The 27,878-nt window shown below is 37.5% G+C and overlaps 1 protein-coding gene across 18 annotated transcripts; it reads left to right on the top strand.

Annotated features, from left to right (window-relative positions):
* Positions 1-6: 6 nt before the first annotated feature.
* PRKAA1 (protein kinase AMP-activated catalytic subunit alpha 1) lies at positions 7-27,878 on the top strand. Of its 18 annotated transcripts, none has more exons than XM_081517522.1 (11): positions 238-345; positions 1,556-1,678; positions 11,052-11,193; positions 12,874-12,967; positions 13,408-13,452; positions 16,414-16,558; positions 18,165-18,252; positions 20,506-20,730; positions 22,669-23,155; positions 23,262-23,388; positions 24,927-27,878. In XM_081517522.1, exons 4-11 carry the CDS (start codon positions 12,908-12,910, stop codon positions 25,169-25,171), a joined length of 1,422 nt encoding a protein of 473 aa, XP_081373648.1. In that variant the 5' UTR covers positions 238-345; positions 1,556-1,678; positions 11,052-11,193; positions 12,874-12,907; the 3' UTR covers positions 25,172-27,878. The 18 variants fall into 18 exon arrangements, with proteins under 18 accessions (XP_081373642.1, XP_081373643.1, XP_081373648.1 ...); XM_081517519.1 differs by having other exon boundaries at positions 1,556-1,686; XM_081517523.1 differs by having other exon boundaries at positions 1,556-1,710.

Genomic DNA, 27,878 nt, shown 5'->3' with positions numbered 1-27,878 from the left:
GCGGATGCAGAGCGAGGAGAGGGGTACCGGTGGCTCTCCCAGCGACCCCCGCCAGTCCCGCCAGGGGGAGCGTCTGCGCCCGACGGCCGGCTGCTGGGACCCGGCGGGCGGTGCAGGGCGGCGGCTCGGCGGCACGGCTCCCCTCCCGCGTCCCCGCCCCCGCCCCGCCCGCCCCCGGCGCGGCCCTGCCCGCCCCCTCCGCCCCCTCCCGCGGCGCCATGCGCAGACTCAGTTCCTGGAGAAAGATGGCGACAGCCGAGAAGCAGAAACACGACGGGCGGGTGAAGATCGGTCACTACATCCTGGGGGACACGCTGGGGGTCGGGACCTTCGGCAAAGTGAAGGGTGAGGACCCCCGGGGCAAGGCTCGGCCCCCCGCCCAGGATCCAGGAGATTTCCGCCTTTCGCACCTCTTCATCCTCCCCCGCCCCCTGCGTTCTCGTCTCCCGGGCTCCGCAGCCCCTGTCCTGCTCTGGCGCGAGCAGAACCCGAGGCCGCCGCTGGACTGCTGCGCAGCCCCCCGCCCCCTGCCCACGGCGGGTGGGGGCGAGGTGGGGACTGGTCGCCATGGTGACGGTGCGGCGGCCGGAGGGGCTCGTCCGTGCGAGGGGCGGGGATGCGGAGGTGCTAACTTTCCCAGGCCAGACAGTCGCGGGCAGCGCTGAGTGCTCCCTTTGCTGGGTGCGGGCGCTGGGGTCTCGGCCGGGAACCCGTGAGAGGCGGCCTCCTATTCGACGCGGCTGTGGTCCCTCGGATCTGGGCCAGCCCATCGCCTCCCTGGCCATCCTCGGCACTGTCCGTATTTCCGTCCTCTTTAGGAGACTGTTGGCTTACCTGCCCTAGCTGGCTGACAGGTGTGAAATGTGTCCCCCGCCCCCCCCCCCGAAGTAAGGTTGCTTTGGAGGTAGTTAACAGAATTTATATATTAAAAAAAAGGCCATCTCGTCGGAAAGGATCACTGATTTTTTTCGGAGCGGTTAATGATTATAAGTTGGTCCTATATGTATTTGCGATCTGTGGTTTATGGTCTGAATGCACACTCCGTGTCTTCAATGTTTCTTAATTACCAAACCCGGTAGGCAGATTTTTCCTCCGGATAGTGTTTATTCATTGATGCAATTCGCTTCCGTTTATTTTCACAAGATATTTACATTTTAATGAATAGTTTAATGTTCATCATTTGAATTTTTTTTCTTTTTTAAAGGAACGTGGAATCACTTTTTCTTGTGTTTCAGTACAGTATTCTGGAAATAACAAACTTGCCCTTCAAGTCACCAATTCTGGCACAAAGAGTTTAATTGCAAATTTTATGAGGCATAAATATTTTTTCTTTGAAATAGTTGACTTGGATATTAGGAATGTAAAGCAAGGAAGTATGGAACTGATAAAAATTATTACGCATTGGCTTTGAATAAAGAATAGCCTGTGACTTGCATATAATAAGCTCTTGGTAAATATTTGAAAGAGAAAATAGTTTGTGAAAGTCTGTACAGTGAATTAACTAACTGAGCCTTGCTCTATCAGAGCTAAATAAACATTTTCTGATTTTATCTAGGGATGGAAGAGGAGAGCCCTTCCTTCTCTTGCTCTTTCTGAGTCATAGAACTGGAAAATTGCTGTATAGCCCACAGGGAAGCAACTGCCTAAACTTCTTAAGAAAATCAGCAAGGCCAACAATGTGAGAAAGTAAGAAGCAAATGCCAGAATAGGGTAATTACAGCTATTAGGGTGGGTCTGTTTTGGGGGCCAGTAAGATGTTTCTGTGCTTTTGAAGTTACTTATTTTTGACGATGTTGTTCTTTACTTGTTAGCCATTACAGACTGCTTTCAGTTTATAAATACTGAAATATTCACTATTGCCCCCCAAATAGTAATGACAGCTTTGATGCCTTCACTCCACCCAGGGTTCTGCTTGGATTAGTTAGCATGCTCATTGTTCTCCTAATTCAGACCTAAGTAGAATCAGGTCTTACGTTCTTATTTGCTAGGTGGCTTTTGGCACGGTATTTGGTAGATAGGAAAGCCAGAGGATATTCCTCATTTCCTGGGTTTGATCTGTGATGTGGCAGTGACATGAGTCCCTCCAGTGATTGCTATTCCTTAACCTTCACTCCTCCACACCTGCCTCTCTCGAAATAACACATGCACACTGTCAGAGTCAACCATCTCTCCAAATATAGAAAGGCCAGTGTTAGAGGATCATACGTTTCATGGATCGGGTTCCTTTGTTCATAAATACATTAACTGATGGTCAGAGTCTTCAGTCACAGCCTTTTTAAAGTTGTTAAACAGTTGAAATGCTTCCTGCCCCCCAAATAATAGAAAATTCAACACAGCCTAGCCAAGAACGTCTTTTCTGTGGTTCTGTGTCCAGGGCGAGGAAGCCCCAGCATCACCCTCGTGAGTCTTATTGACTCAGTCAGTCCCTCTGGCCAGGGTTATTCTGGGCTCATTGGCTTAGGCTTTTTTATTTTTTATTTTTTAAAAAAGCCCATCTTGTTGGAAAGGATCACTGATTTTTTTCGGAGCGGTTAATGATTATAAATTGGTCCTATATGTATTTGTGATCTATGGTTTATGGTCTGAATCTATAGGGCAGATGGCATTACCCTTGAAGGAAGAGCACCCCCTCTCCGATGTATGGGTGGGAGGGCATCTTCTGAAGTACTTGAATAGTATGGGGGGATAGTGTAGATACCTGCACAGAAACGAGTTTTTTTGGAAGAGAGAAAGGGGGACCTAGATGCTCTGTGAGCACGCAGAAATAGCCACCATAGTGATGACATGTTAACTTACGGTAGCCAAGACTTTGACCGGAATTCTTGCAAATTATATGATTAGCCACATATTTCAAAGGAGGCAGTTTGGAGGAGGTAGAGCTTTTTAGTCATACACACTGGTAAATTTAACATAGAAAGAGAGTCTAGTAGAAGATGTGATATCATATCATTCCCAATATGATATTCTATCTTATAGGAAACTGATTGAGGGGATGGGGAGGACTGCAGATTCATTGGCATTATTTTGTTTCTTGTTAAGGTTAAAAAAATCCTTTGGTAATTTAATGGGAACATGTTGAGGGGAAACTTTAGAGGAGGGTTAGTTTGGAATTATGCTTGAATTATCTTGTTGTTTCCAATATACCTTTTTTCCGCCCCCTTGATTGTCAAGGGGTTGGTCTCCACTCCCTTGTGGGTCTACTCTCTCCTCCCAGGAAGAACGTTTATAAAAGCATGGATGAATAGAGTTATTATTGCAGTAAATATAGGTGGCAGTTTTTGCTCATTTTCTAAGAGAAAATACTTCTTCAGTAGGGTGGGTAATCTTTGCCAAATGAGTTTTTATACATATAATCTGTTTATTAAGTTGAGTATTTTATACATGAAACTGAAAGTTTAGGTAAATAGGTGACTGTTCTCTTTGACTGAATCACATAAGCTATTTAAAAACTTTTAAGTAAAAAAGTCTAGATATGAATTAGAGCTATATATATATCAGCATGGGTAAATCTCAAGTATATAAGGTTAGGCCACAAAAACAGAAGTTGAAGAATATGTCCAGTCATGTTATTCATATAAAATTTAAAAACATGAAAAAACACTCGTACATTGCTGACAGGAGTACAAATTGGTACCACCTCTATAGAGTATGACAGTATTTATAAAGTTAACCTGGCAATTCAGCTTCTGGGAATTTATCCTATAGGTATATGGAATAATGAATTATTCATTGCCATGTTGTTTGTCAGTACAAAAGATTGGAAGTAACCTTGCAAGTAGGACAATAGTTAAATTATGGTTTACCTCTGTGTGTGTGTGTGTGTGTGTGTGTGTGTGTGTGTGTTAGTTGCTTAGTCGTGTCCAACTCTTTGCAACCCCATAGACCGTAGCCCACCAGGCCCCTCTGTCCATGGGATTCTCCAGCCAAGAACACTGGAGTGGGTTGCCATTTCCTTCTCCAAGAGGAACTATAGAAAGAAAGAAAGTGAAGTTGCTCAGTCGTGTCTGACTCTTTGCAACCCCATGGATTGTAGCCCACCAGGCTCCTCCATCCATGGAATTTTCCAGGCAAGAGTACCACAGTGGGTTGCCATTTCCTTCTCCATGGTTTACCCATACAGTGGTATATACCTTGCAAACATTAAGGGGGGGGGGGAAGCAAGGCTATATAATATAGGGAACAATTTCCAAGGTGTATTTTTAAGAGAAAAAAAAATAAAGGGATAATAAAGTGTATAGCATACCTACCATTTGTGAATAAAGAGCAGGGGCAAATTAAAGTATCTAAGTGTAACTATGTGCATCTGTATACAGTGTTTCTTTAAAGATACACATGAAACTGTGTTACAGTAGAAACTGAACATTATACATGTTCAGGGTAGGGGAACTAGGTTGTAGGAGAACATGTCACTGTGTATCTTTTTATATTTTTGAATCATGCAGGCATTGTGAACTCAAAAGAATATATAAAATTAAGTTTGTGAAAGTAAACATATGAAAAAATTGTTACCATATCATTTATGGGTTCATCATATATCTGGGAAAGACAAACCACATTCAAGATAGTGGTAACCTCTAGGAAGAAGGAAAGGAGGAAGGAATCTGGGAGGAGTCAGACTGGGCTTCAGTTGCATCTGTAATGTTTTATTGCTTAAGTGGCTTTTGGGTGGAACATGGGTATTTGCTTTGCCTTTTGGTATGCCTGAAATGTTTTGTTAAGAAAAGGTACCTTTCGCAAATTTCCACCTATAGCTTTTAAAATTCATCCCTCTCCAGCCAGAATTAGCTTATTTCCCTGATACTTTTAGCAGTGAGGTTTTTTTTTTTTTCAATTTTAGACTGAGAATGAAATGGTTGGGTGATTAGAGTATCTTTAGTAGACATTTCTATCTTTGTGGCAATCTTTATCAGTGTTTAAAATTCTCTTTTTCAAAGTATGATCTTACTTTACTTCAGGATTACATATCTGATTAGAAGAGCATGGATTACAGAGTTCTACAGTTAGACAAAGTTCCTTTTAGAAAGTAGTTACAGGTTGTTAGCTAGTGTTTAGTTGACTCATCTGTTGCTGTTGTTGTAAGGGAGATATTGCAAATTATGGTAACCTTTGCTGTGAGTGACTCAGGTTTTCCATGGCAGAAATACCTGTCTTCCATTTCACCCAAAAGCCACATCTTGGTATTACTGTAAAACAGTGACATCTGAAGAGTAAAGTTTTGAGCTTTGGACCAAAGGAGAAATGTTTCAGAAGTGCATATCCCTGACAAAGTCCATGTATTGCACTGATTGACTTATGGAGCAGCAGTTAATTTGGCTGCAACTGAGTTTAGTCACTGGAGAATCTTTAGCCTAGTTTTGAGGTAACAGTTCAGATTTTGATATTGTTGTCAAGGCTTCTTTCCCTTCACAGTGCACACTGATGGTGGTGTACAGTGGATAGATCCCAGACTTGGAGTTATTCTAACTAGAAGACCTGTTCCACCTTGATCACTTAATAACTTTACTTCAATGAGTTAATCTCTCAGAGCCTCATATTACCTGCATCATAGGTTTATTGTGAGGCTCAAATGTGAGCTTGTGCTTCCTAAGCTATAATAAAATAACTATATTTTCAAAAGTATTATGCTACTGAAATTCTAATACTGAAATATGTTGGCAGTGGGTTCAAGGCACATATCATTGTTCCTATAAGTAAGGAAAACATAACATTATCATATGATGGCTGGAAAATTAGCGAGATTTTGCTGGGAAGAAAAAGGGAAAAAAATAATAGGAGATACTGCCTTCTCTTAAAAAGAAAATGTTTGGAGTCCTCAGTGTTCAGTTCAGTCGCTCAGTCATGTCCGATTATTGGCGACCCCATGGACTGCAGCACGCCAGGCCTCCTTGTCCATCATCAACTCCCAGAGTTTACCCAAACTCATGTCCATTGAGTTGGTGACACCATCCAACCATCTCATCCTCTGTCGTCCTCTTCTCCTGCCCTCAATCTTTCCCAGCATCAGGGTCTTTTCCAATGAGTGAGTTCTTTGCATCAGGTCGCCAAAGTATTGGAGTTTCAGCTTCAACATCAGTCCTTCCAGTGAACACCTAGGACTGATCTCCTTTAGGATGGACTAGTTGGATCTCCTTGCAGTCCAAGGGACTCTCAAGAGCCTTCTCCAACACCACAGTTCAAAAGCATCAATTCTTTGGCGCTCAGCTTTCTTTATAATCCAACTCTCACATCCATACATGGCTACTGGAAAAACCATAGCCTTGACTAGACAGACCTTTGTTGGCAAAGTAATGTCTCTGCTTTTTAATATGCTATCTAGGTTGGTCACAACTTTCCTTCCAAGGAGTAAGAGTCTTTTTATTTCATGGCTGCAGTGATTTTGGAGCCCTCCAAAATAAAGTCTGCCACTGTTTCCACTGTTTTCCCATCTATTTGCCATCAAGTGATGGGACCAAATGCCATGATCTTAGTTTTCTGAATGTGGAGCTTTAAGCCAACTTTTTCACTCTTCTCTTTCTCAATGTTGGGACACTGTTTTCAAACCTTGGAGGAAAAAACTTGTATCCTGTTAAGACTGGGAAATACCAGGTTAAACACTTGATGGGTTTCTTTCCAGTAGGGCTCTATCGGTATTACTGTGTTAATATGCATGATAAGTTTCTAAAAGGGAGAGGAGACATCCTTTCCGAGACCACTTGATTGTGAAATCTTTTCCCATGAAGAGTCTCCAGTCCTAGTGTTTTGTAAAGCATACTTTAGAAAATTTATTCTAATAATTTTAGTTTTGTGATTTTTCTAGCCCATTGAAAATTAGAATTCCTGAAATTAGAACATTGGAGAAGAGGCTATGAATTGACTCCTGATAGACCGTGAAGGATGAGCACAACTTCAAAAAGCAGAAAACCCTAGGAGCTGGAACGTAATAGCCTGGGAGCAAGAAGTGCTGTCCAGAGAAGTAACTCCCATGGATGTCCCTGTGGTTCCCTGTTATCATGTGTTCCATTTAAGAATGCTTGGACACATGTAGTGCAGTTCAGAAAAATCTGTTTTCAAAAAAGATTACTTTTTGTTAACTTGTTGATTTTGATGGTGAATATCATAAACCTAGGGCTTCCCACGTGGCTTAGTGGTAGAGAATCTGCCTGCAATGCAGGAGACTTGGGGGATGCAGGTTTGATCCCTGAGTTGGGAAGATCCCCTAGAGGAGGAAATGGCAACCCACTCCAGTGTTCTTGCCTAGAGAATCCCCATGGACAGAGGAGCCTGGTGGGCTACAGTCCATGGGGTTGCAAAGAGTCAGACATGACTGAGCGACTAAGCACAACAGAGCACACATCATAAACCTGTCAGTTTCTTAGGGCTGCAGTAACAGTGCCACAAAGCTGGGTGACTTAAAACAATAAATTATTTTGGAGTTCTGGAGGCCAGAATTCCTGAAAGCGAGGGTTTAGTAGAGATGCAATCCCTCTGAAGGCTTTAGGGGAGAATCTGCTTCTTCCTCTTCCAGCCTCTGGTGCCTCCTGGTGTTCCTTGGCTTGTAGGAACAAAACTCCAGTCTCTGCCTGTCTCACATGGTCACCTCTGTGTGTGCATGCCTATGTTCTCTTCTTTTCTTATAAGGACACCACTCAATAGATACAGAGCCCACCCTAAATCTAGGATGATTTTATCCTGAGATCCTTAACTAACCATACCCCCAAAAACCCTGGTTACAAATAAGATCCCATTCTGTGGTGATGGTAGATGTGAATTTGTGGAGAAGAGGGGACACTCTTCAACCCAGTACACTTGTATTATATTTTATGTGCTTTTATTTGTCTATTTGGCTGCAGTGCATTGCTTACAGGATCTTAATTCCCCGACCAGGGATCAAACCCGGGCCCAGGAGTGAAAGCCCTGAGTCCTAACAGCTGGATCGCTGGAGAATTCCCTGTGTGCTTTTAGTTTTATGCTCTTCATTTCTGTCTTATGACGCAGTCACCCCTCAGAATACTTGAGGGGTTGTTTTAGGAGCCCCTGAGGATACCAAAATCCACAGATGCTCAAGTCCCTTTTATTAAGTGACATGGTACAGTGGGCCCTCCATACCCTCGGGTTCTACTTCTGGGGATAAGGGGGCTAAATGTTTATCTGCTAAAAAAAATTCTAGTATTAGTGGACTCTTGCAGTTCAAACCTGAGTTGTTCAAGGATCAGTTGTAGTTTTTTGAGTAACTTTTAAACAGATTTAATAGAATGAATAAAATGTCTTTTTTGGTATCTTGTTATAAAACATTGAAATTGATAAGAAGTGGGTTTTTATCACGTGTGCATGGATTCTTAGTCACTCAGTCGTGTCCAATCCTTCATGACCTCATGGACTGTATCCTGTCAGGCTCCTCTGTCCAAGGAATTTTCCAGGTAAGAATACTGGAGTGGGTTGCCAGTGTTCTACTTAAGGGGATCTTCCCGATCCAGGGATTGAACTTGCGTCTCCTGCATTGGCAGACAGATTTTTTACCTCTGAGCCACCTGGGAAGCCTATTAGAGTAGATTTATTTTCTCATACAGGAGAAAGGGCATAGTAGCAAGTACTCGGCACATAGTGGGTGCAGGTACTCAATAACTATTTCTTAAATAAATGAATGAAGTTTTAGAGTAAGTCTTATTAGTTTGGAGAATTCAATCTATTATTATTTTCAAAATTATAAGACTGTGAATCAAGGGTTCCACTTACATGTTCAACTTCTATTTGCATTTTATTAAAAAGGATATTTATTTAGCATTATTATATAAGTAATATTCTTTTGAAGATTATCTTTTAAAAAATAATCACATTTCACTTACCATTTTTGGAAAAAGGACAAGTTTTTGAGACAGACACGGGTTCCTGTTTCTGTTTTGTCAGTCATTAGCTATGTAACTTTGGGCAAGTTATTTCAACTTGGGCAAGTTATTTCATCTTCCTGTACCTCAGTTACTTGTAAAGTGTTGCTAATAATGCTAGTCTTCCAGGCTTGGGAGAGTTAGAGGCAGTATGTTTGGGTATAAAATGAGTATGTCATGAATATTAATTAGTTAGTTGTATACCTTAATTATGTTCTGTATTATAAATCAACTAGATTTATATTTTTAAAAAATAGTAATCATTTAAAAAATCTGATTTCAAATTAAGTCAGATAAACTTATTTTTACCTCTATGCTCTTCTGTGACTGAATAAGTGTTTCTATAGTTTTTGGGTAGTAAGTGAAATCTCCTGTCAAGGACTTGGTGCTATGTGTATATACATCTGGCAATATCATGTTGAAAATTAACCAAAGTCAGGAAATGGGTTGAACTTTGGAAGCTAGGAATCTCTGGTGTTGATGGGAGGGGAGGATGGAGCAGGTTAGTGAGACTGAAGCATATGGGGATAGAAGCCAGGTGCATAGAAATTACAGCTATTTGAAAAAAAAGTGAAAGTGTTAGTTGCTCCATTGTGTCCGACTCTGTGACCCCATGGATTGTAGCCTGCCAGGATCCTTTGTCCATGGAATTCTCCAGGCAAGAATACTAGAGTGGGTAGGGATCCCCTTCTCTGGGGGATCTTCCTGATCGTACCCAGGGATTGAACCCTGGTCTCCTGCATTGCAGGCAGATGTCTGAGCCACCAGGGAAGCTACTGTTTAGTACTTATTGTGAACCTGGACAAAGGCATGGTACTGAATCTAACTGTATAAAAGGGACAAATCAAAAAGCTGAGATAAAATTGTCTATATAGGATTATTCAGAAACTTTAGGACTGATTAGCTAGGAACGGGGGAGACATTTGGGAGCAATGGAAAATAACCTTAAATTATTTATCATTCTTATCATTATAATAATAAATTATTATTTATTAACCTTAAATAATTTAAATAATTATTTAAATAATTATTATTTAGTCATCGTTTCTTCATAAAGAAATTACTGTGCTGGGCATGATGGAAAGTGTTTTACAAGCCCTACTTCATGTCACCCTATGGGGTATGTAGTATGGTTGTTTTGAATACAAAGTTGAAATAATTTAACTTGTTCAAGTCAAAGTTTAGTAACTAGAGAGCTTTCCACATAGCTGTTGCTTAGGACTTTGCTTCATTAACTTACTGGGAGTCATCTTCTTTTTCTCCTATATTAGACTCCTTCTTTACTGAATACCATCTTGGTTTACTTCTTGATTTCGCTGGAATATAAATTCTCCACTAGATCCTTAGAAAAGATTTTGCCACTATAAAAAATATCTAAATTCTGTTATAACCACTGATTATCTGGCTATAACATTCAAAATTGAAAGGTAGTCACTTAAATTTTTTTCTTATTTTTAAAAATAGAAACTACATGCTCACGAACCAAAATTTAAAAGGTTCAAGGGCTTATAGAGAAAGTGTCTAACATGAGGGAGGTTTTTGGAATGAGGAGACTGTTCGTATCTGATTATAACAGTGATGACACCAATTTCCACATGTGTTAAAATCCATAGACCTGCACACCAAAAGAGAAAAGCTCAATTTGTATGTATGACAGATTAAAAAATGAAAAGTAAATTAAGAGAATTTAAAAGTATAAAAAGGTAGAGAACAATAAAGAAGTTGCTTTCTTTCTCTCTGCCTTAGCCTTCCAACTTTCCTTTCTGGAAGAAACCACAGTTAGTAGTTTCTTATGTGTCTTCCCCCTTGAAAGTGAAAGTATTAGTCACTCAGACATGTCTGACTCTTTGCGACCCCATGGACTCTAATCTGCCAAACTCCTCTGTCTATGGACTTCTCCAGGCAAGAATACAGGAGTGGGTAGCCATTCCCTTCTCCAGGGGATCTTCCCAATCCAGGGATTGAACCTGAGTCGCCTGCATTGTGGGCAGATTCTTTACCATCTGAGCCACGAGGGATGCCCATACTTAATCACTCTTAAACACTCAGGGGTAAATCAGGCAGAACTGAAAGGAACTTGGACTTGGTAAAGTATTTTTGGAGAATGCTAAGATTTCTACTCTTAGAATAGTTCTAAATATGTTATTAACCAAACCTGGCACTAATTTATTAAAATTATTTCTCCTACAGTTGGCAAACATGAATTGACTGGGCATAAAGTTGCTGTGAAGATACTGAATCGGCAGAAGATTCGAAGCCTTGATGTAGTAGGAAAAATCCGCAGAGAAATTCAGAACCTCAAGCTTTTCAGGCATCCTCATATAATCAAACTGTAAGATCTGATTATATTAAATATAGTCATATCATTTTTTCATCATTTGTGTTAACCTACTTAATCTGACAAGTGAGAAAGATGAGTGACATTTCTTCAGTTTATTCCTGAGAGTTTTAGAAGTTCTTCCTGTTCATGTATTTATCTAACCCCATTCATGGTCACTTAAGCTTGAGTCCACATTTTGCCCTTGTGTTTATCAGCTGTTACATTTCTTATTTTCTGAGCTGATGCCCTTTTGATAGATGACTTTCATTGCCCCCCTATTGCTATAGAATCAACAATGATTTGCAAAACAAAACTCTGACCTCCACATTTCCACGTGACATCAATTAGCCTCACTAGAGACAATACAGTAGAAAGTCTCCCCCACTCCCCTACACTGGTCCTATCTGATAAAACAAATAATAAATAGAATTTTAGAAATCCAGATTTCAAAAGGCAGTAGTACTACTGTTGTTTTACAGTTGCCAGTTGTAGGGTCTACAGATAACTTATTTACTGCTCGGCTTTATTATGCAGACTATAAGTTAAAACCATTTAGGCTTTTGTATTGAACTGACTGACTCAAAATTTGTTTCACTTTCACCTCTTCTCATTTGTTGAAGTGCCATGGTTTTAAATACCATCTTTGTGCTGACAGCCCTTAAGTATACATCTCCTGCTTTGAAACTCATTCCCTGGATTTCAGACTCCCATGCCCGCTGCCTATTTTACGTCTCCATTTGGGTGTTCACGGGGCACGTGAAACTTGGTATGGGTAAACCTGAACTCTTTATTACCCTCCCACACCTGGTCTTCCACAGTTTTCACCATCTCAGTTGATAATCTTGTTCCTCAGGGCAGAAACTTAGGAACGATCCTTAACTTTACTATTTCTCTGACTTCCCAACCTCCATTCCATCTCTTCCTGCAAAAATATATCTAGGATCTGATTCCAGTTCCTTCATTGTCATCAACCTGGTGTGGGCCCCCTTCATTTCTTTCATGGACTACTGTAATAGCCACCTGCTTCTACCCTACTGCCCAGTCACTTCTTCACATTGCTGCCATCAATCAAAGTTGTTATCCTTTTAATCGGCCAGGCCACATGACTGCTTTGCTTAAAACCTTCATTAGCTGTCTCTCTGCCAGAGAATAAAAGCCACAGCCTCATCATGGCTTTGTAAGGTTCTGTGTCCTCTGGTACCCAGTTGCCTCTTTGACCCCACATCCTGTTTTCTCTCTCCCAGCTTACTCAGTGTTAGCCTTCCTACCATTGCTCCAACATGCCAGGCAGGCTTCCCCCTGTGGGCCTTTGCACTTGCTACTTGCTGTTCCTTCTGCCTGGTTCACCTTCTTGGTAATGGCATAGTTTGTTCCCTGATTTGCATTAGTCTCTGTTACATGTTACTTTATCAGAGAGGCCTTCCTTGAACACCCTGTATGCAAGATTTCCCTTAGTTTGCTTTATTTCTCTTCATAGCATGTTCCGCCACCTCAGATATTGCTTTTTTATTTAGTATCTGTTTCCTGGCTCCTGGAAAATAAACTCCATGAGAGCAGAGAATCTGTTTTGTTCACTGCAGTTTTCCCAGCTTCTAGCACAGTGCCTGGTGTATTATAGGTGCTTAGTAGATATTTATTGAATGAATGAATATACATGTTTTAATACTGGTAGATAATGTTTTCTCTCACCAGGTACCAGGTCATCAGTACACCATCTGATATTTTCATGGTGATGGAATATGTCTCAGGAGGAGAGCTATTTGATTATATCTGTAAAAATGGAAGGGTAAGCAGTTCTGATTTAATCCTGTATATATTTTGTAACTCCCCTTATCCCTTACGAGCATCAGAATATTAGAAAGCAATTCTGTTAAGAGGTCTATTTAATAACCAGTCCCCTTAGTCACATATTTGCCTAGAATCACAGACTTGTTAGAGCTAGGAAGGATCTTAAAGATTATATCCTTAGCCTACTTACACAGATATGGAAACTGAGACTATGGATTTATTTTTCTCAAGGTCACTTGATTTATCAATGATAAGATTAGATTGAGACCCTAGAACTCATGATCTTCAGACTTAGCTTCGGGGGCATACAAATACTTGTAATATATATCTTAAAGTATGTATTTAATTCTTAGAAAACATATTATTTAATACTTAGAAATCTGGGCCTTGCTAGTCAACCCTAGTCACATTTAAATTGCGTTCATTTTTTGGTTTCAGAAATCTGATGTACCTGGAGTAGTAAGAACAGGCTCCATGGAGGAGGTAGGAATTAGACTTAAAAGAATTTAGAGTTGGAAGGAACTTTAGAAGACATTTTGAACAGTATCTTAAGTTACAGATACAAAAACAGAACATTGCCCCTGCTGTACTTTTTCTCATACCCAGAGTATGTGGTATGCAAAAATCTCTTCTGGAGGAGCCTCATTAAACACTGAGAAGCCAATTGTTTTCCCTCCCAATCTAAAGTTCTTTATATCATTCATTCATTTGTTCTGCATAACATATCTGTTCACTTTCATCAAAATCATTAACCAAGTTAATTTTGATTTTACCATTTCTTAACATGATTCATTTCAATTTCAGGTATTCCATTTGTCTTTTCACCCCCTGCTTCCTCCACCAACCCCCTGCCCCCATCCCTGGCACCAATGTTCTGCCTAAAAAAATGGGAAAAGACACAAGTTGAATTGGTGTCTTGCTTCTTATCTTTTCCATTTTTCATGTCCTGACATTTTGCTTTACATTATGGGAATTGTGCTCAATTTTACCCATTGCATATTAAAATTCCAGCTGTCATTTTTTATTTCTTTCTTGTTTTCTGAAGTCTTCTTTCTTTAAATAGCCTATTTTTTTATTCCACAGAGATAATAAATATCTGTTTGAGGATGCCAATTTCTTTAAAATTTTTTTCCTTTTCTTTCCTTCATTGCTTCTGTACCTTCTGTGCTCCCTGCTTTTTTCTGTTCACTTTATTAGTCTTTGTCTTTTGTGCATGACCCTTGCTTAGATATCTGGTGATTGTGGGTTGTCCACTCATATTTGAGAGTGAAATTCTAAATGCCAAGGTCAGGAGGGTGGAATTTATTAACTGATGGACCTTCCCATTGGTTGAATGGGTAAGGACCTGTCTGTTTTACTAGGGAACACCAAATGTCAATAATAAACAATATTTTTTCTTTGCTCAGATAGTTGCTCCAGAAGAAACCTTCCAGTTTCCTTGAGGGTGTGAGCTTAGCTGCCAGTGCTCTGCGAGCTAAATGGGAAAAGGTCCACAAGGCTCACTGATTACTATGCGGACATTCATTTAAGCCCCATGTTCTCCATGTGGTGCCTCATTCCTGCTCTAGTGTCCTTGAGGAACAGGGCTGGTTTAGCCTTACTAAAGAGTAAATCATGGCTCTTATTCCCCAGTAAGGGTGGTGAGCTTAAAACTTCTTTCTTCAATCAGCTATTTTCAATCCATTTCTCACTTCTACCATCAGAAATTCCCAGCACTTCCAATATCTAAGCCCTTCAAGAAGTCTGTGTGCAGATGAGTTTATCATTGAGTTCCACCCCTCAAGGCTTAGGTTTCAGCTTTCTGTGGTTAGCCAAGTGTTTATCACTGTTCATCTACCCTCTCGCTTAGTGACTCCCCTCAATTACTGCCGTCTCTTCTCTTGCTCTTTTGTCTTTATATGCTGTCATCTTAGTGATGTTCCATCTTCCATGTTTAAATGGAAATATGCTTTGACTTCTAGTCTTTCTTAATAGACTTCCCCTCCTTGATCCTTTGTACTGTATTTATTATTAATATAGTATTGAATATAATTTTCATTTTTGTAGCCTAAATAGTTATTTTACCTCTTGTATTTTGTTTACTCAGTTAATTTTCTTCTCTTTCACATTTAGAACACATTTTTCTTTTCATTTAGTATATTTATATATGAAGTTGTATTAGAAAATGAACCTATATTTCTTCTAGAAGTAAATTAGATTGCTAATCATTATTACCAGCTCTTGAGGAAAGGTATCTCTTTATCTCTTTGATAGTTTTGGTTTTGCTTTCAAAAGAATTATCTGTTACCATTTAAGGTGTAGGAACCTGGTTTTAGAATGCTAATTTGTGACCTGTGTTAAAGAATTGCATATTAGAGTCCTTTGCCTAGAGGATTAATAGCTTATTTATTAAATATGACTTCTTGGGAGCAGGCATATCCAAGCAGTGGTTTTCACTTATGGAAAAAAATCATAAAATAAGAAAATATGGATAAATGGAAAGAGAAGTTTTTAAAAAACATTTTTTAAAATGTAGTACAGCATAAGATACAATTTTTTCAGTAAGCAGAGTAAAGATAAATGCTGTTATATTTTATAAAGGCTTCCCTGGTGGCTTAGCTGGTAAAGAATCCTCCTGCAATGCAGGAGACCTGGGTTTGATCCTTGGGCTGGGAGGATGTCCTAGAGAAGGGAACAGCTACGCACTCCACTATTCTGGCCTGGAGAATTCCATGGACTGTATATAGTCCATGGCGTCGCAAAGAGTCGGACACTGAGCAACCTTCACTTTCATTATATTTTATAAAACAAATGAATTAGGGTTTTTTTTTTTAATCGAAACACCTTTTATTTCAGAAGATAGGATAACATGGTTGCTTGCTAATTCATTAACTGCTTAAATGTTGCTTTCTCATATGGTTCAAACCAGTATTCCACACCCAAGCATAATTCTCTGTGCTCTTGTCCTGCTTGTTTTTCTTCAGAACACTCGTATTCTTTTTATTTATGTGTCTATTGCCTTAACTAGATTAGGGCCTCTTTTTAATCATTGCTATATCACGAGTATCTAAAACAGTGAATGGCACATTGAAAGTATTCAATGAATATTTGTTAAAGGAATCAAAGAGTAAGTATTTGTAATTTATAGGAGAAAACATGCCCAGTTTCAAGGAAAAATTGAAATCATTTGAAATAGCACATGATATTTAGATGAGAACAAGCTATTAGAGTATAGTCATGAGAGTGATAATATTAGAAAATTGAGTTACTGATTTGAGTTCTAAGATCCTCCTAGCATTTCCATTTTGTGTTGCCTATACCACCTCCCCATTTGAAAAGCATCTCATGAGTGAGGTTCATTTGGAAGGTTCTTGCATTTTCACAGTTGTATAGGCTAGAGAATTATAGGTAGAATACATTCTTTTGAAGGACACACCTTTAAGTTGCCTCTCTACTTTTTCATAGCTGGATGAAAAAGAAAGTCGACGACTGTTCCAACAAATCCTTTCTGGTGTGGATTACTGTCACAGGCATATGGTGGTCCACAGAGATTTGAAACCTGAAAACGTCCTGCTTGATGCACACATGAATGCAAAGATAGCTGATTTTGGTAAGGAGATTTTTATAGTTTCATATATTCATTATGTTTAACAAACATCAGTAGGTTTCTTCAGGTAACTTGCATATAATCAACTGAATATCCCCAAGTAGTATATCCTCACTATTAGTCTAGGAGCATACAAAAAGGAGTAAAAATAAGGAATTCTCTTTTCATAGCTTTATGTCTTTAAAATTGACTTTTATTGCATTAGGCAGACAATTTAAATTGGCAGCATTAGCGACATCATCTGAAAAGAGACCATTATTTGTGAAGGAGAAGTTAGCAGCCTGTTTCCATGTGTTCTTTTGATCAACTATGGAGCAAAAGGAAAGAGACTGGGGTGAAGTTACTCAGACTTTGAAAGCCAGAAGGCAAACCATGTGAACAAAATTATTTTTGAAAAGTGAAAGTAAAGTATTTTTAATGATAGAAAAGCATAATTTCAGCTTGAGGAAAATGGAATGAATTTGTTTTCCTATATAAATTGCCATTGACATTACTAAACCTAAGATAAAAATGAATCTCTGCAACTCTCTTTTGCTTAGTTTTAGTTCAGATCAGAGGAGATGCTTATAAATTTTATTTTCTTCAGTTTTGTATATATGATCTATTTTAGAGGTTCACTAAATATTTCCCATCAGCTCTGAGCTACTGAGATTTTTTTTAATAACTGACTAAATTATTTGACTTCTTTAGTTGTCATTATTTTTATTCATTGTATTTTTGAGGAAGCAGAGTTTTCTTTTCCTCTTTTTCTTTTGGCTGCACCTGTGATTTGCGGGATCTTAGTTCCCTGACCAAGAACTGAACCTGAGCCATAGCAGTGAAAGCACTGAGTCCTAACCACTGGACTGCCAGCGAATTTCTTAGTTTTTTTATTTTTGTAGTAGAACTATGAAGGAACTTGGATATTAAAAATAACTATATATATATTTTTAAGAATCAGATCAAGGGTTAATAGAAACTTTGAGTTTTAATTACAGTCCACATTTTTTCCCTAGTAATTTCTTTATTAATAAAACATGCCCAGTTTTTTTTTTAAGCTTTTTATTTTATATTAGAATATAGCCAATTGACAGTGTTGTGATAGTTTCAAGTGGACAGCAAAGGGACTCAGGGATACATATACATGTATCCATTCTACCCCAAACTCTTTTCTCATCCAGGCTACCCCATGACACTGAGCAGAGTTCCCTGTGCTACAGTAGGATCTGTTGATTATCCATTTTAAATATAGCAAGAGCATACATGTTGATCTCAAACTCCCTATCTCTACCCCCTGTTCTTCCCCACCTGGCAACCATAAGTTTGTTCTCTAAGTCTGTGAATCTTAAACTTGCCCAGTTTATTCTAATAAGCAAAATAACTAATACCTTAATATGTACTCACTAAACTCCTGACCTTGCACGAACTCTTAACTGTTGAAACAGATTACAGGTTTTATGGCATAAAGGCAAAATATTTGGAAACAATAAAGGATGTAGGATTCTGCTGAAAGAAAGAACAAAATGATGATTTATCACTTTAATGCAAACTCAGTTTTATTGTTTAATGGAATTTTGTTTTTATTTTTGTCCTTGGGAAATCTTGAGCGGTGAATTTTGTGCATTTTCAGGTCTTTCAAACATGATGTCAGATGGTGAATTTTTAAGAACAAGTTGTGGCTCACCCAACTATGCTGCACCAGAAGTAATTTCAGGAAGGTAGTGTTTGACACCTCCTCCCTGCCCAGTATATTTGTAATCATATTTTTCTCCTAGACTTCGTTAGTCTATAGTATAATACTCAATTCTAGTGAAAGAAATTTAAAGCTTATTCTTTTCTCATCCAAAAAGTGTTCTATTATAAAAATAAAACATTGTAAGTGAATAAGGATTAAGAACTCCATTTATAGAGGAGGATATTGGTTTGCAAGTTAATATTATATTAGTTAAATGAGAGTACTTTCATTTTTCCCCTGGTGGAAGAAATTGAAAGCTTAAAAACTAGCAAGTTTTAAAAGTGAGACATTAAAACCTGAATAATACAGAAATATCTAGTAGTAAGAAATGGTTTACTATTTGCTTAGATGAAGAATTAAAAGTGTAATGTGTAGCTTTAATTTTTCAAATTAGCTTTAGCTTTTATGATAAGGTACTTTGGGGAATTGGACTGAAGATTTCATTTATTTTTAATTTTCATTCTTTAAATCTTCTAGAGACTGAAATAAGAATTCTAGTCTCTCAGTTTATTTATACTAACTACCAGCATTGAGAACATGAAGATCTTAGTATAAGGCCGATTTTTGAATAGTTTAGATGACAGTAAAATTTACTTTTTTGAAGAGGAATTGTTCTTCATTATACTACTGAAATAGAAAACAGAGAAGCTAAAGTTTGTTTACTAGTTTTTATAATTAACTTTTAATAACTTTTCATTCAAACCTTATTTGTTTGAATGTCTTACATCCTGATTTAGAATGCAGAAATGTTGTAGTATTTTCTTTCTATTTTCATAAGCTAGCTAGCCTAGCCTACTCAGAGAAATTATGTTTATGTTAAGGCATGCATATGAGTAAGGCAAAAATACCTAATTTTAGATTTACCAAGGTTCATCATTATCTTTTTATATTAGCAGGTAAATGTTAAAATTATTTCATGTGGGTTGTGTAAATTATTTGGGGAAGAAGACAATTCAGGACCTGGATACTGAGGGCATTGTTAATTAACTAAACAAAAAGATATGTAATTGTGCATATATATAATGGGCCATTACTGAAGTCTATTTTCCCAGTTTGGATAAGGTCTTTCTGTGTGGTCTAGATGTATGGAAACATTTACTATCAAAACAGTATTTATTAGTCAGTTCAATAATTTATTTGACCAATTTAAGGAAATCCTTTCCCTGAAGCCAGACTTTGAATGGGTTATCTAATTAGTGTGCAGCTAGTTATGTCAGTGGAGAAGGCAATGGCACCCCACTCCAGTACTCTTGCCTGGAAAATCCCATGGACGGAGGAGCCTGGTAGGCTACAGTCCATGGGGTCGCTAAGAGTCGGACACGACTGAGCGACTTCACTTTCACTTTTCCCTTTCATGCACTGGAGAAAGAAATGGCAACCCACTCCAGTATTCTTGCCTGGAGAATCCTAGGGACGGCAGAGCCTGGTGAGCTGCTGTCTATGGGGTCGCACAGAGTCGGACACGACTGAAGCGACTTAGCATAGCATAGCATAGCATAGTTATGTCAGTAGGGCCTCTCTGGTGGCTCAGTGGTAAAGAATCCACCTGCTATGCAGGAGACCTGAGTTCGATCTTTGGGTCAGGAAGATCCCTTGGAGTAGGAAATGGTAACCCAGTCCAGTATTCTTGCCTGGGGAATTCCATAGACAAGAGGAGCCTGACAGGCTACAGTCCATTGAGTTGGACACGACTTAGCCACTAAATAACAACAACAGTTAAGTCAGCAGGCTACAGTACAATGCAAATAAGAGTTTAAAGTCCTCTGCAAATCAGTTAGCTGGGCTTCCTTCCACAGCTTCAGGCCTCTTTTTCCTTGGTATAAGGTCTTGGGTTATTGGGGAGAGTGGGTTTATAGTCCATTATTACAGAACATTCCCAGTTGAGGAAAGATCACTTAATCTGTAACCAAAAAACAGTGGTTTTAAATTCAGTAATGATCTGTTTGTTCAAAGTTTGGCCCTATTAGTTGGATATCATGAGGACAATTGTAAGGTAGTAAGGAGAGAATTTTAGCTCTAGTCTGTAACTTAAAAAATATTCTTAATTTTTGTTTTCCAAGATAATACTGATAGAATAACTGTAGAATCTGTATGTATAGTACATAGCAGTGACTTATTGAAACCATATTCTGACTAATAATTCTTTATGAAGTATCTATATTTAAAATGTATGATTAATTCATTGACTCTTAAGTTACTAATGATTGTTTAACCCAGTTGGTATTTCCTGTTGCAGATTGTATGCTGGTCCAGAGGTAGATATATGGAGCAGTGGGGTTATTCTCTACGCTTTATTATGTGGAACCCTTCCGTTTGATGATGATCACGTGCCAACTCTTTTTAAGAAGATATGTGATGGGATCTTTTATACCCCTCAGTATTTAAACCCTTCTGTGATTAGCCTTTTGAAACATATGCTGCAGGTGGATCCCATGAAGAGAGCCACAATCAAAGATATCAGGTGATAAAGCAACCTGATTGTCAGATCTAACAGTATCAGTGATATAAATCAAATGAAAGAGAAATTTGCAGAACAGTATGTACAGTGTAATCCCGTTTTTATATTAAAAATAGTGTATAGACTCAAACTTATTTTATCTTGATATTTAAAAACACTAAACTGGCTACCTTATGAAGTAAAATTAGGAGGAGGAAAGGCTTTCACTTTTTGCTTATGCTTCTTTATTTGTTTTGAAATTGTAACAGTGAACATTATATTACTTTTTAAATTTAAAAAAAGAGGTAATGAAAAATAAAAAGGACCTTAGTAGGGTATTAGATTTGGTAGTGATTCTTTAAGATTTTCTGTAATATGCTTCATTTTTGACTTTTACACATTCTCATACTTTTTCATAGTAAATTTTTATGTTGCTTTTTGAGTTCTCATCTTACAAGTTACTGTATTTTTTCCTTTTGTTCCTCTCAAGGAATGAGAAAGTTGTAATTCAGTCAATGACATGTTTGTTTTTATAGTAGTATAGATTGAATTACATATTAAATGACTGTTATGTAAGTAAAAAAGTCCACCAATATTGCCAGTTTCATGTGGTTCAACCTAAAAGTTTAAATAGGCAAAAGTGATGATGATAAATCTCAAATTTGAGCAGGTCATTTCTGATGAAGATAATACTGCAAACTTTTGTTTCTTCTACCATTGTTTTTCTTTCCTTTTTTCGTTAATGGAAATTTCTCTTTTGGTCTTCTAATGGCTATATAGAACATTTCTCTGAGATGGAGGGAAAAGGATGAAAGAAATCAGATGTGTATCTGGGACTAGTAAAGAAGAAGGTATTAGGGCAATGAAGAAGAAAGATCATACATAGAACTTAAAGTTTGATTCCTAAAATAGATAAGCAATAAGGACCTACTTTATAAGCACAGGGGACCCTATTCAATACTATGTAATGACCTGTATGGGGAAAGAGTCTAAGAAAGAGTGGATATATGTGTAACTGATTCACTGTGCTGTACAGAAGAAAGTAACACAACATCGTAAACCAACTATATTCCAGTTCAAAAAAAAAAAGGTTAATTCCATTTACTCCATATTCTGCAGACTAAAAAAGAGAATGAATGGCAGGTCATGACTTTACTGCTAGAGAAGGACTGATCCTTCTTTAAAATTTATATTTCAGAATATCTTAGTTAGAGGTGGTTTTTGTGTTTTACATATTTTTTTCCAATTTAAATGAAATATGTGACAATTGGAAAAGGCTTAGTAAACACCAAAAACATTAGAGAATTTAAATGATCTTTAATTCCATTATCCAGAAGATAATCTTTGTTCTTTGAGGTGTTTCCTCTCCATGTTTTTAGTTTTAGCATATTTTTATATAATTCAAGTCAAAAAATATCCTTTTATATATAAAATTAGGAAGTCCTCAGTTCCTTCATTAAAATAAGGGGATATTATTATCTTATTGGAGTTGTTTGAAAATGAGGTGAGATAACAGATATGAAGTGTTCAGCCTAAAATCTACCGCATAGTAAGCATTCGATGAGTGAAAGCTGTCTATTTTTGTTGTTATGCATTTTTTTCACTTAACATTATATCCAAAGAGGAAGCCACAGACTAATTTTGTTCTTTTCTGAGCTGGAAATAAGATGGACTTTACCATTAGTATGTCATTGCCATTTGTTCCAAACATTTAAAGTGTGGACACTTTTTCCTGGTTGCTCCAGTAGTGTTCTCTCCCTCTTACAATCAGAGGAAGGCTGGAACATTTCCATTATACAATGAAATATGAGCCAGAAGAGAAAAATCTGTTTTAAAAAAATGATAACACAGTATGAATATAAATATAAATGATAATATTGTATGAGTATCAATTCCCCCAAACAGTTACTTTCAGTCTCATCTCTCCTCCAAACCCTTCTGACACCTACTGTTTTCTCTCAGGGAACATGAATGGTTTAAACAGGACCTTCCAAAATATCTCTTTCCTGAGGATCCATCGTATAGCTCAACCATGATTGATGATGAAGCCTTAAAAGAAGTATGTGAAAAATTTGAATGCTCAGAAGAGGAGGTTCTCAGCTGCCTTTATAACAGAAATCACCAGGACCCTTTGGCAGTTGCCTACCACCTCATAATAGATAACAGGAGGATAATGAATGAGGCCAAAGATTTTTACTTGGCAACAAGCCCACCAGATTCGTTTCTCGACGATCACCACTTGACCCGGCCCCATCCTGAAAGAGTACCATTCTTGGTTGCTGAAACTCCCAGGGCACGCCATACCCTTGATGAATTAAATCCACAGAAATCCAAACATCAAGGTGTAAGGAAAGCAAAATGGCATTTGGGAATTAGAAGTCAAAGTCGGCCAAATGATATCATGGCAGAAGTTTGTAGAGCAATCAAACAACTGGATTATGAATGGAAGGTAAGAAAGAGCATTCTGATTATTAGCACATTTGACAAACCTGTAGTCTATCATGTTTTATAGAAGAATTCCTTTTCACTTTGTTTTTGTCCATACCATGTGCTAGGTTGTAAACCCGTATTATTTGCGTGTTCGGAGGAAGAATCCTGTGACAAGTACATACTCTAAAATGAGTCTGCAGTTATACCAAGTGGATAGTAGAACATATTTATTGGATTTCCGAAGTATTGATGGTATGTACATCACACAGAACAACGTAGACAACATGTTAGACCTTGTTACTTAATTTAGCATTTTAGTAAATCTTTGAGTCTTTTGAAGCTTCTTGAATTGTACCTCGTAATTCAATAGCAAAAGAACATAAAAGCACCTTTTAGATGTGAATATTTGAGAATCTTGGAAATAGTTTATTGTCCTTTTAAGACTATCATCTAAAATCCTTAAAGCCTTATACAGCTTTATCCTAAAGTGAAATTTTCTATTACATTTTTGTTTCTTGTAGTTCATTTTGATGAGATGAAATGATTTAGAATAAATGTTGACTTTGCTGTTAAAGTCAACAGCATTAAACTTAAAAAATATCTGATATTTAATAAAATTCATTTAAGTATTAGAGTACAGTGCTTCCCTGGTGGCTCAGAGGTAAAGAATCCTCCTGCCAATGCAGGGTTATTTCCCTGGGTTGGGAAGATTCCCCTGGAGAAGGAAATGGCAACCCACTCCAGCATTCTTGCCTGGGAAATCCCATGGACAGAGAAGCCTGCCAGGCTACAGTCCATGGTGTTGCAAAGAGTTGGATGTAACTGAGCATGCATGCACACAGCTGTGTATATATAAATGTTCTCTCACAAACAGAATCTTTAATTAAGTAGACGTGTTTATGGCTATTCTTCATTGGCCAAGTCAATTAAGATATGCTGCCACTTTTGTCCACTTATGAGATTTACCCATGGCTTTGTCTTCTATATAAACTCAAAGATAGTACCTACATAGTATCAGAAAGACACAGCTTTAAGCTATGATATGTTGGCCAAACCTGTTTGTCTGTTTATGTCCAGATGGTATTAACAATGCAGTTTGAGATACAGAATGGGTTTAACTTTTTTTCCATTTTATTTGGATTAAATTTGTAACCTTAGGTTTATTAATACCTGGGTTTACCAACTGAATGACCATTTACTGTTTTTATGTTGTGTTCCTAATTTTAGTTTTTCCTTGATTTTGTTCATTGGAATTGTTGCTCTTTTATAAGATCTTAAATATGAAGACAAAGTAAGAGTACTGAGATGAGAGTTAGTAGACTTAGATTCAAGATTTACCTCTTTGTTCACTTGTTACCTATGGCAAGTCACTTAACTGTTAGGGGTTTATGTTTTCTTGTCAATAAAGCAAGGAGTTAGATGAGATGATTTCCAAGATTCAAATTTTAAGTGCATTTATTTTATTATTTTAATATAGAAAGGTTGACTTTTGTTGCTAGGGAATGATGTTTATTAAGCTTCATTATTAGTTCATTGAGCTCTTAATCCTGGATTGCAAGACTGGTGAGTAGCCAAATATGTACCCAATCTTAATAAGTCATCAGGGGAATACATTGCTGTGTGTAAAAGAGGCAAGTGGCATAACACAGATTCACTGCCTCTGTTACAGGGAGTATTCAAAACAACACGCTCTTGATAGCTAGTCTCACTTAAAGAAGCGAATTAAATACTGTTAAAATTTTGGGAAGGGTGTCATGGATTAGAATAAATTGAATTTTTTTTTTACCCAGATGAAATTACTGAAGCCAAATCAGGGACTGCTACTCCACAGAGATCGGGCTCAGTTAGCAACTATCGAGCTTGCCAAAGGAATGATTCAGATGCTGAGGCTCAAGGAAAATCCTCAGAAGCTTCTCTTACCTCATCTGTAACCTCACTTGACTCTTCTCCTGTTGAATTAACTCCAAGACCTGGAAGTCACACAATAGAATTTTTTGAGATGTGCGCGAATCTAATTAAAATTCTTGCACAGTAAACCTAAAACTTTGCTTATTTCTTTGATAGCAATAAGCATGCATAATAAATCATAGCCAAATGCTTCCATGTATAATCAAGTTATACGTAATTATAACTGAGGGTTGGCCTTTTGGAATGCAGTTTGCACAGAGGTTGAAACATGATTAATAGTTAAAAGCATAATGTGCAAAAATGAATTAAGACAATTTTGTTCATTGTCCAGTAGGCATATAGAATAATATACTATGCGCAATGAATTATAGGTCTCTCAGGCTCACTTGATTTTTTGGCTATTTTGTATTTAGTGTATACAGGGCTTTGTAGAATATTAATTTACCATAAAGGCCTTCATATGTTAATTACATGTTGATGTGTTATATATTTGCTTCAAAGATTTATTCAATAAATATTTGCCTAGAGACTTCCCTGGCAGTCCAGTGGTTAAGACTGTGCTTCCAATGTAGGGGGCGCAGGTTCCCTGGTGGGGGAACTCAGATCCCTCATGCCACGTGGTGTGGCCAAAAAAGGAATAAAGAAATAAATATTTGACTAGACTCCCCAGAGACCTTTAGAGGTGATTTTATTTTCTGGGCTCCTTAATTTAGCAAGTATTTTCAACATTAGGGACAGCCTGGATGATTCTTCCATATCCTCTCCTTAATATTCTATAGTATATGGTAAGTCACATTAAAGATACCTGACACAGTTAAATTGAACTTATATATTCAGATACTCCAGGCACTAATTTTAATTCTACAATTTGCCCCACTATATTCTGTATATAAATTGCTCTTTTTGTCACAAGAGCTGCGTTGCATATACTGTAAATAAATCATTGGTTGGTTTGCCATTTGCCAATATCACAGAGTCCTCTCTCCTAATCATGTCAGTCAGTATTAAATGTATGCTGGAATGTCTGGTCATTCAATCATGTACCTTTTAAATTGATTCAGTGCATAGGACATGTCTTACAAACTGTTAACTGCTTAGCCAGGACTTTTTCTCTTAAATTTCATTACGGCCATTTTTTAGAAGAAAAATTGAAAGGCTGTAAGGTGATCACATGTGTTATCTACCACTTAGATTCAATACTTGTTAACATTTTGCCATATTTATCTATATATCTGTATGTAGATACAGTTATATATATATGTGTGTATATGTATGTGTGTATATATGCTTTTTTCCCCTGAACAATTTGGACATTGAAGATAGACTCATCACTCCTCAAAACTTAAAGCATCTCCTAAAAAATAATGACATTCTCCTAAAAAAACCATAATACCATTCTCTAATGCCATCTAATCATGCATATTTAGATTTTCCTCATTGTCATACAAATTTATTTCAAACCAGGCTGCAACTAAAGTTTACACATTGCATTTGGCTGTCTCTTAGCTATTACCTTATTGTTTTGATAAAATATGGAACAAATCAGTTCTTCTAACTAGTCACATTTGCTTTGGATTTTCATTACTTAAAGTAGCATTATGGGAACTGCCCAAAGTTGCTTAATCCTAAGAGCCCAGATTTATATTTTCTTTTTCTTGCTCTTAGTGTAATGCATTACATACTAGGTGTAAGAAAAAATTTAGCCACCTCAGATGAAATTTGTATCATGTGTATGCTAATAAAAAAATACTGTGTCATTCATAAATTGCCTTCTATTTTAACTTCAAGAAACTTCTTTTGGTATTATCTTTCCACTGCAACAGAACTCTTCCCCCCAGCCCCCTTTTAAGACTCTTGGTATTGTAGTATTGTTTTTGGCACCTATGTAACCTGATGATCATGCTCTCCGATGTCATGATAGCTTGTATAGTTGTGGATGTAGCTCCAGCATCCCTCAAAACATGCACTGAATTCAAGAGAAAACCTTGCTTCCTTCTGTCCAGGGCTTATTCTATTCAACTTAGAATTGGAAAGCTGTATAAAATTACAGGGGTTCCATTTAAATATAAGTTCAAACTGTATTTATAACTTGTATGTAGCCCTCTGTTTTGGAGATATTGACTTCATGTAGGCTAAGTGCAGCATTATGTTCCTAATGTTAAGAACAGAAGACTATTTTTAAAGCTACAGATTTGTATATAGAGCTAAGACATTGTTGTAATGTCTCTGATCTGTTGTGGGGAGTGGGGAACAAAAAGGAACCAATTAAACAGGACCTTCTAAAAACTGTTAATTTTGTAAACGGCTTCGTTTTAAGTTATTGTGATTCCTTTAAGTTACTGAGTTTTATTTTGGATACTTAAATATTGCACTTGTACAAATAGTATGATAAATACACAGACTATTGCAAGTAGGTTCTTTTTAAGCTGGGATATTTGAAATGACACCTTTTGGTTGAGAATGTCAAGGTTTCATCACAATTTCCACAAATTTACTGTTGTTTGCAAATTCTTACTAATTGAAGATGTAAGGGAGTCAATGCAAATGATTTGTAATCTTTTTTTATTATCTTTTCAGCAATTTATATTTTTTGTGATTTTATGCAACCATATTTTTACTTTGTCTTGACAACTGAAAGATGTATAAGGCTTTTGCCAGAAATGTACTGTACACAGTTTTAAATAACAGATTTTACTGATATGTAAAATTTCTGCCATTAAAATAAATGATTTCTCACTGAGAGGAACTTTTCTACCAGGTTGGGGGACTGGGGAGCTTAATATATCTAATTTAAGGTAATTTCACTGAAATAAACTCCGTTGCTTTTACTTTGA

The sequence above is a fragment of the Giraffa tippelskirchi genome, chromosome 8, assembly GCF_054371585.1.
Source record: "Giraffa tippelskirchi isolate mGirTip1 chromosome 8, T2T-mGirTip1v1.2.pri, whole genome shotgun sequence".
Lineage (NCBI taxonomy): Eukaryota > Metazoa > Chordata > Mammalia > Artiodactyla > Giraffidae > Giraffa > Giraffa tippelskirchi.
The sequence above is the reverse complement of the archived record's forward strand: the minus strand, read 5'-3'. Positions and strand labels throughout refer to the sequence as shown.

Bases quoted from the DNA above. Each gene is read 5' to 3' on its own strand.
- PRKAA1 (XM_081517516.1), top strand. From the start codon at position 219: ATGCGCAGACTCAGTTCCTGGAGAAAGATGGCGACAGCCGAGAAGCAG. The intron at 346-11,051 runs GTGAGGACCCCC...TTTCTCCTACAG, and splicing joins GACCTTCGGCAAAGTGAAGG to TTGGCAAACATGAATTGACT. The intron at 16,559-18,164 runs GTAAGGAGATTT...GTGCATTTTCAG, and splicing joins TGCAAAGATAGCTGATTTTG to GTCTTTCAAACATGATGTCA.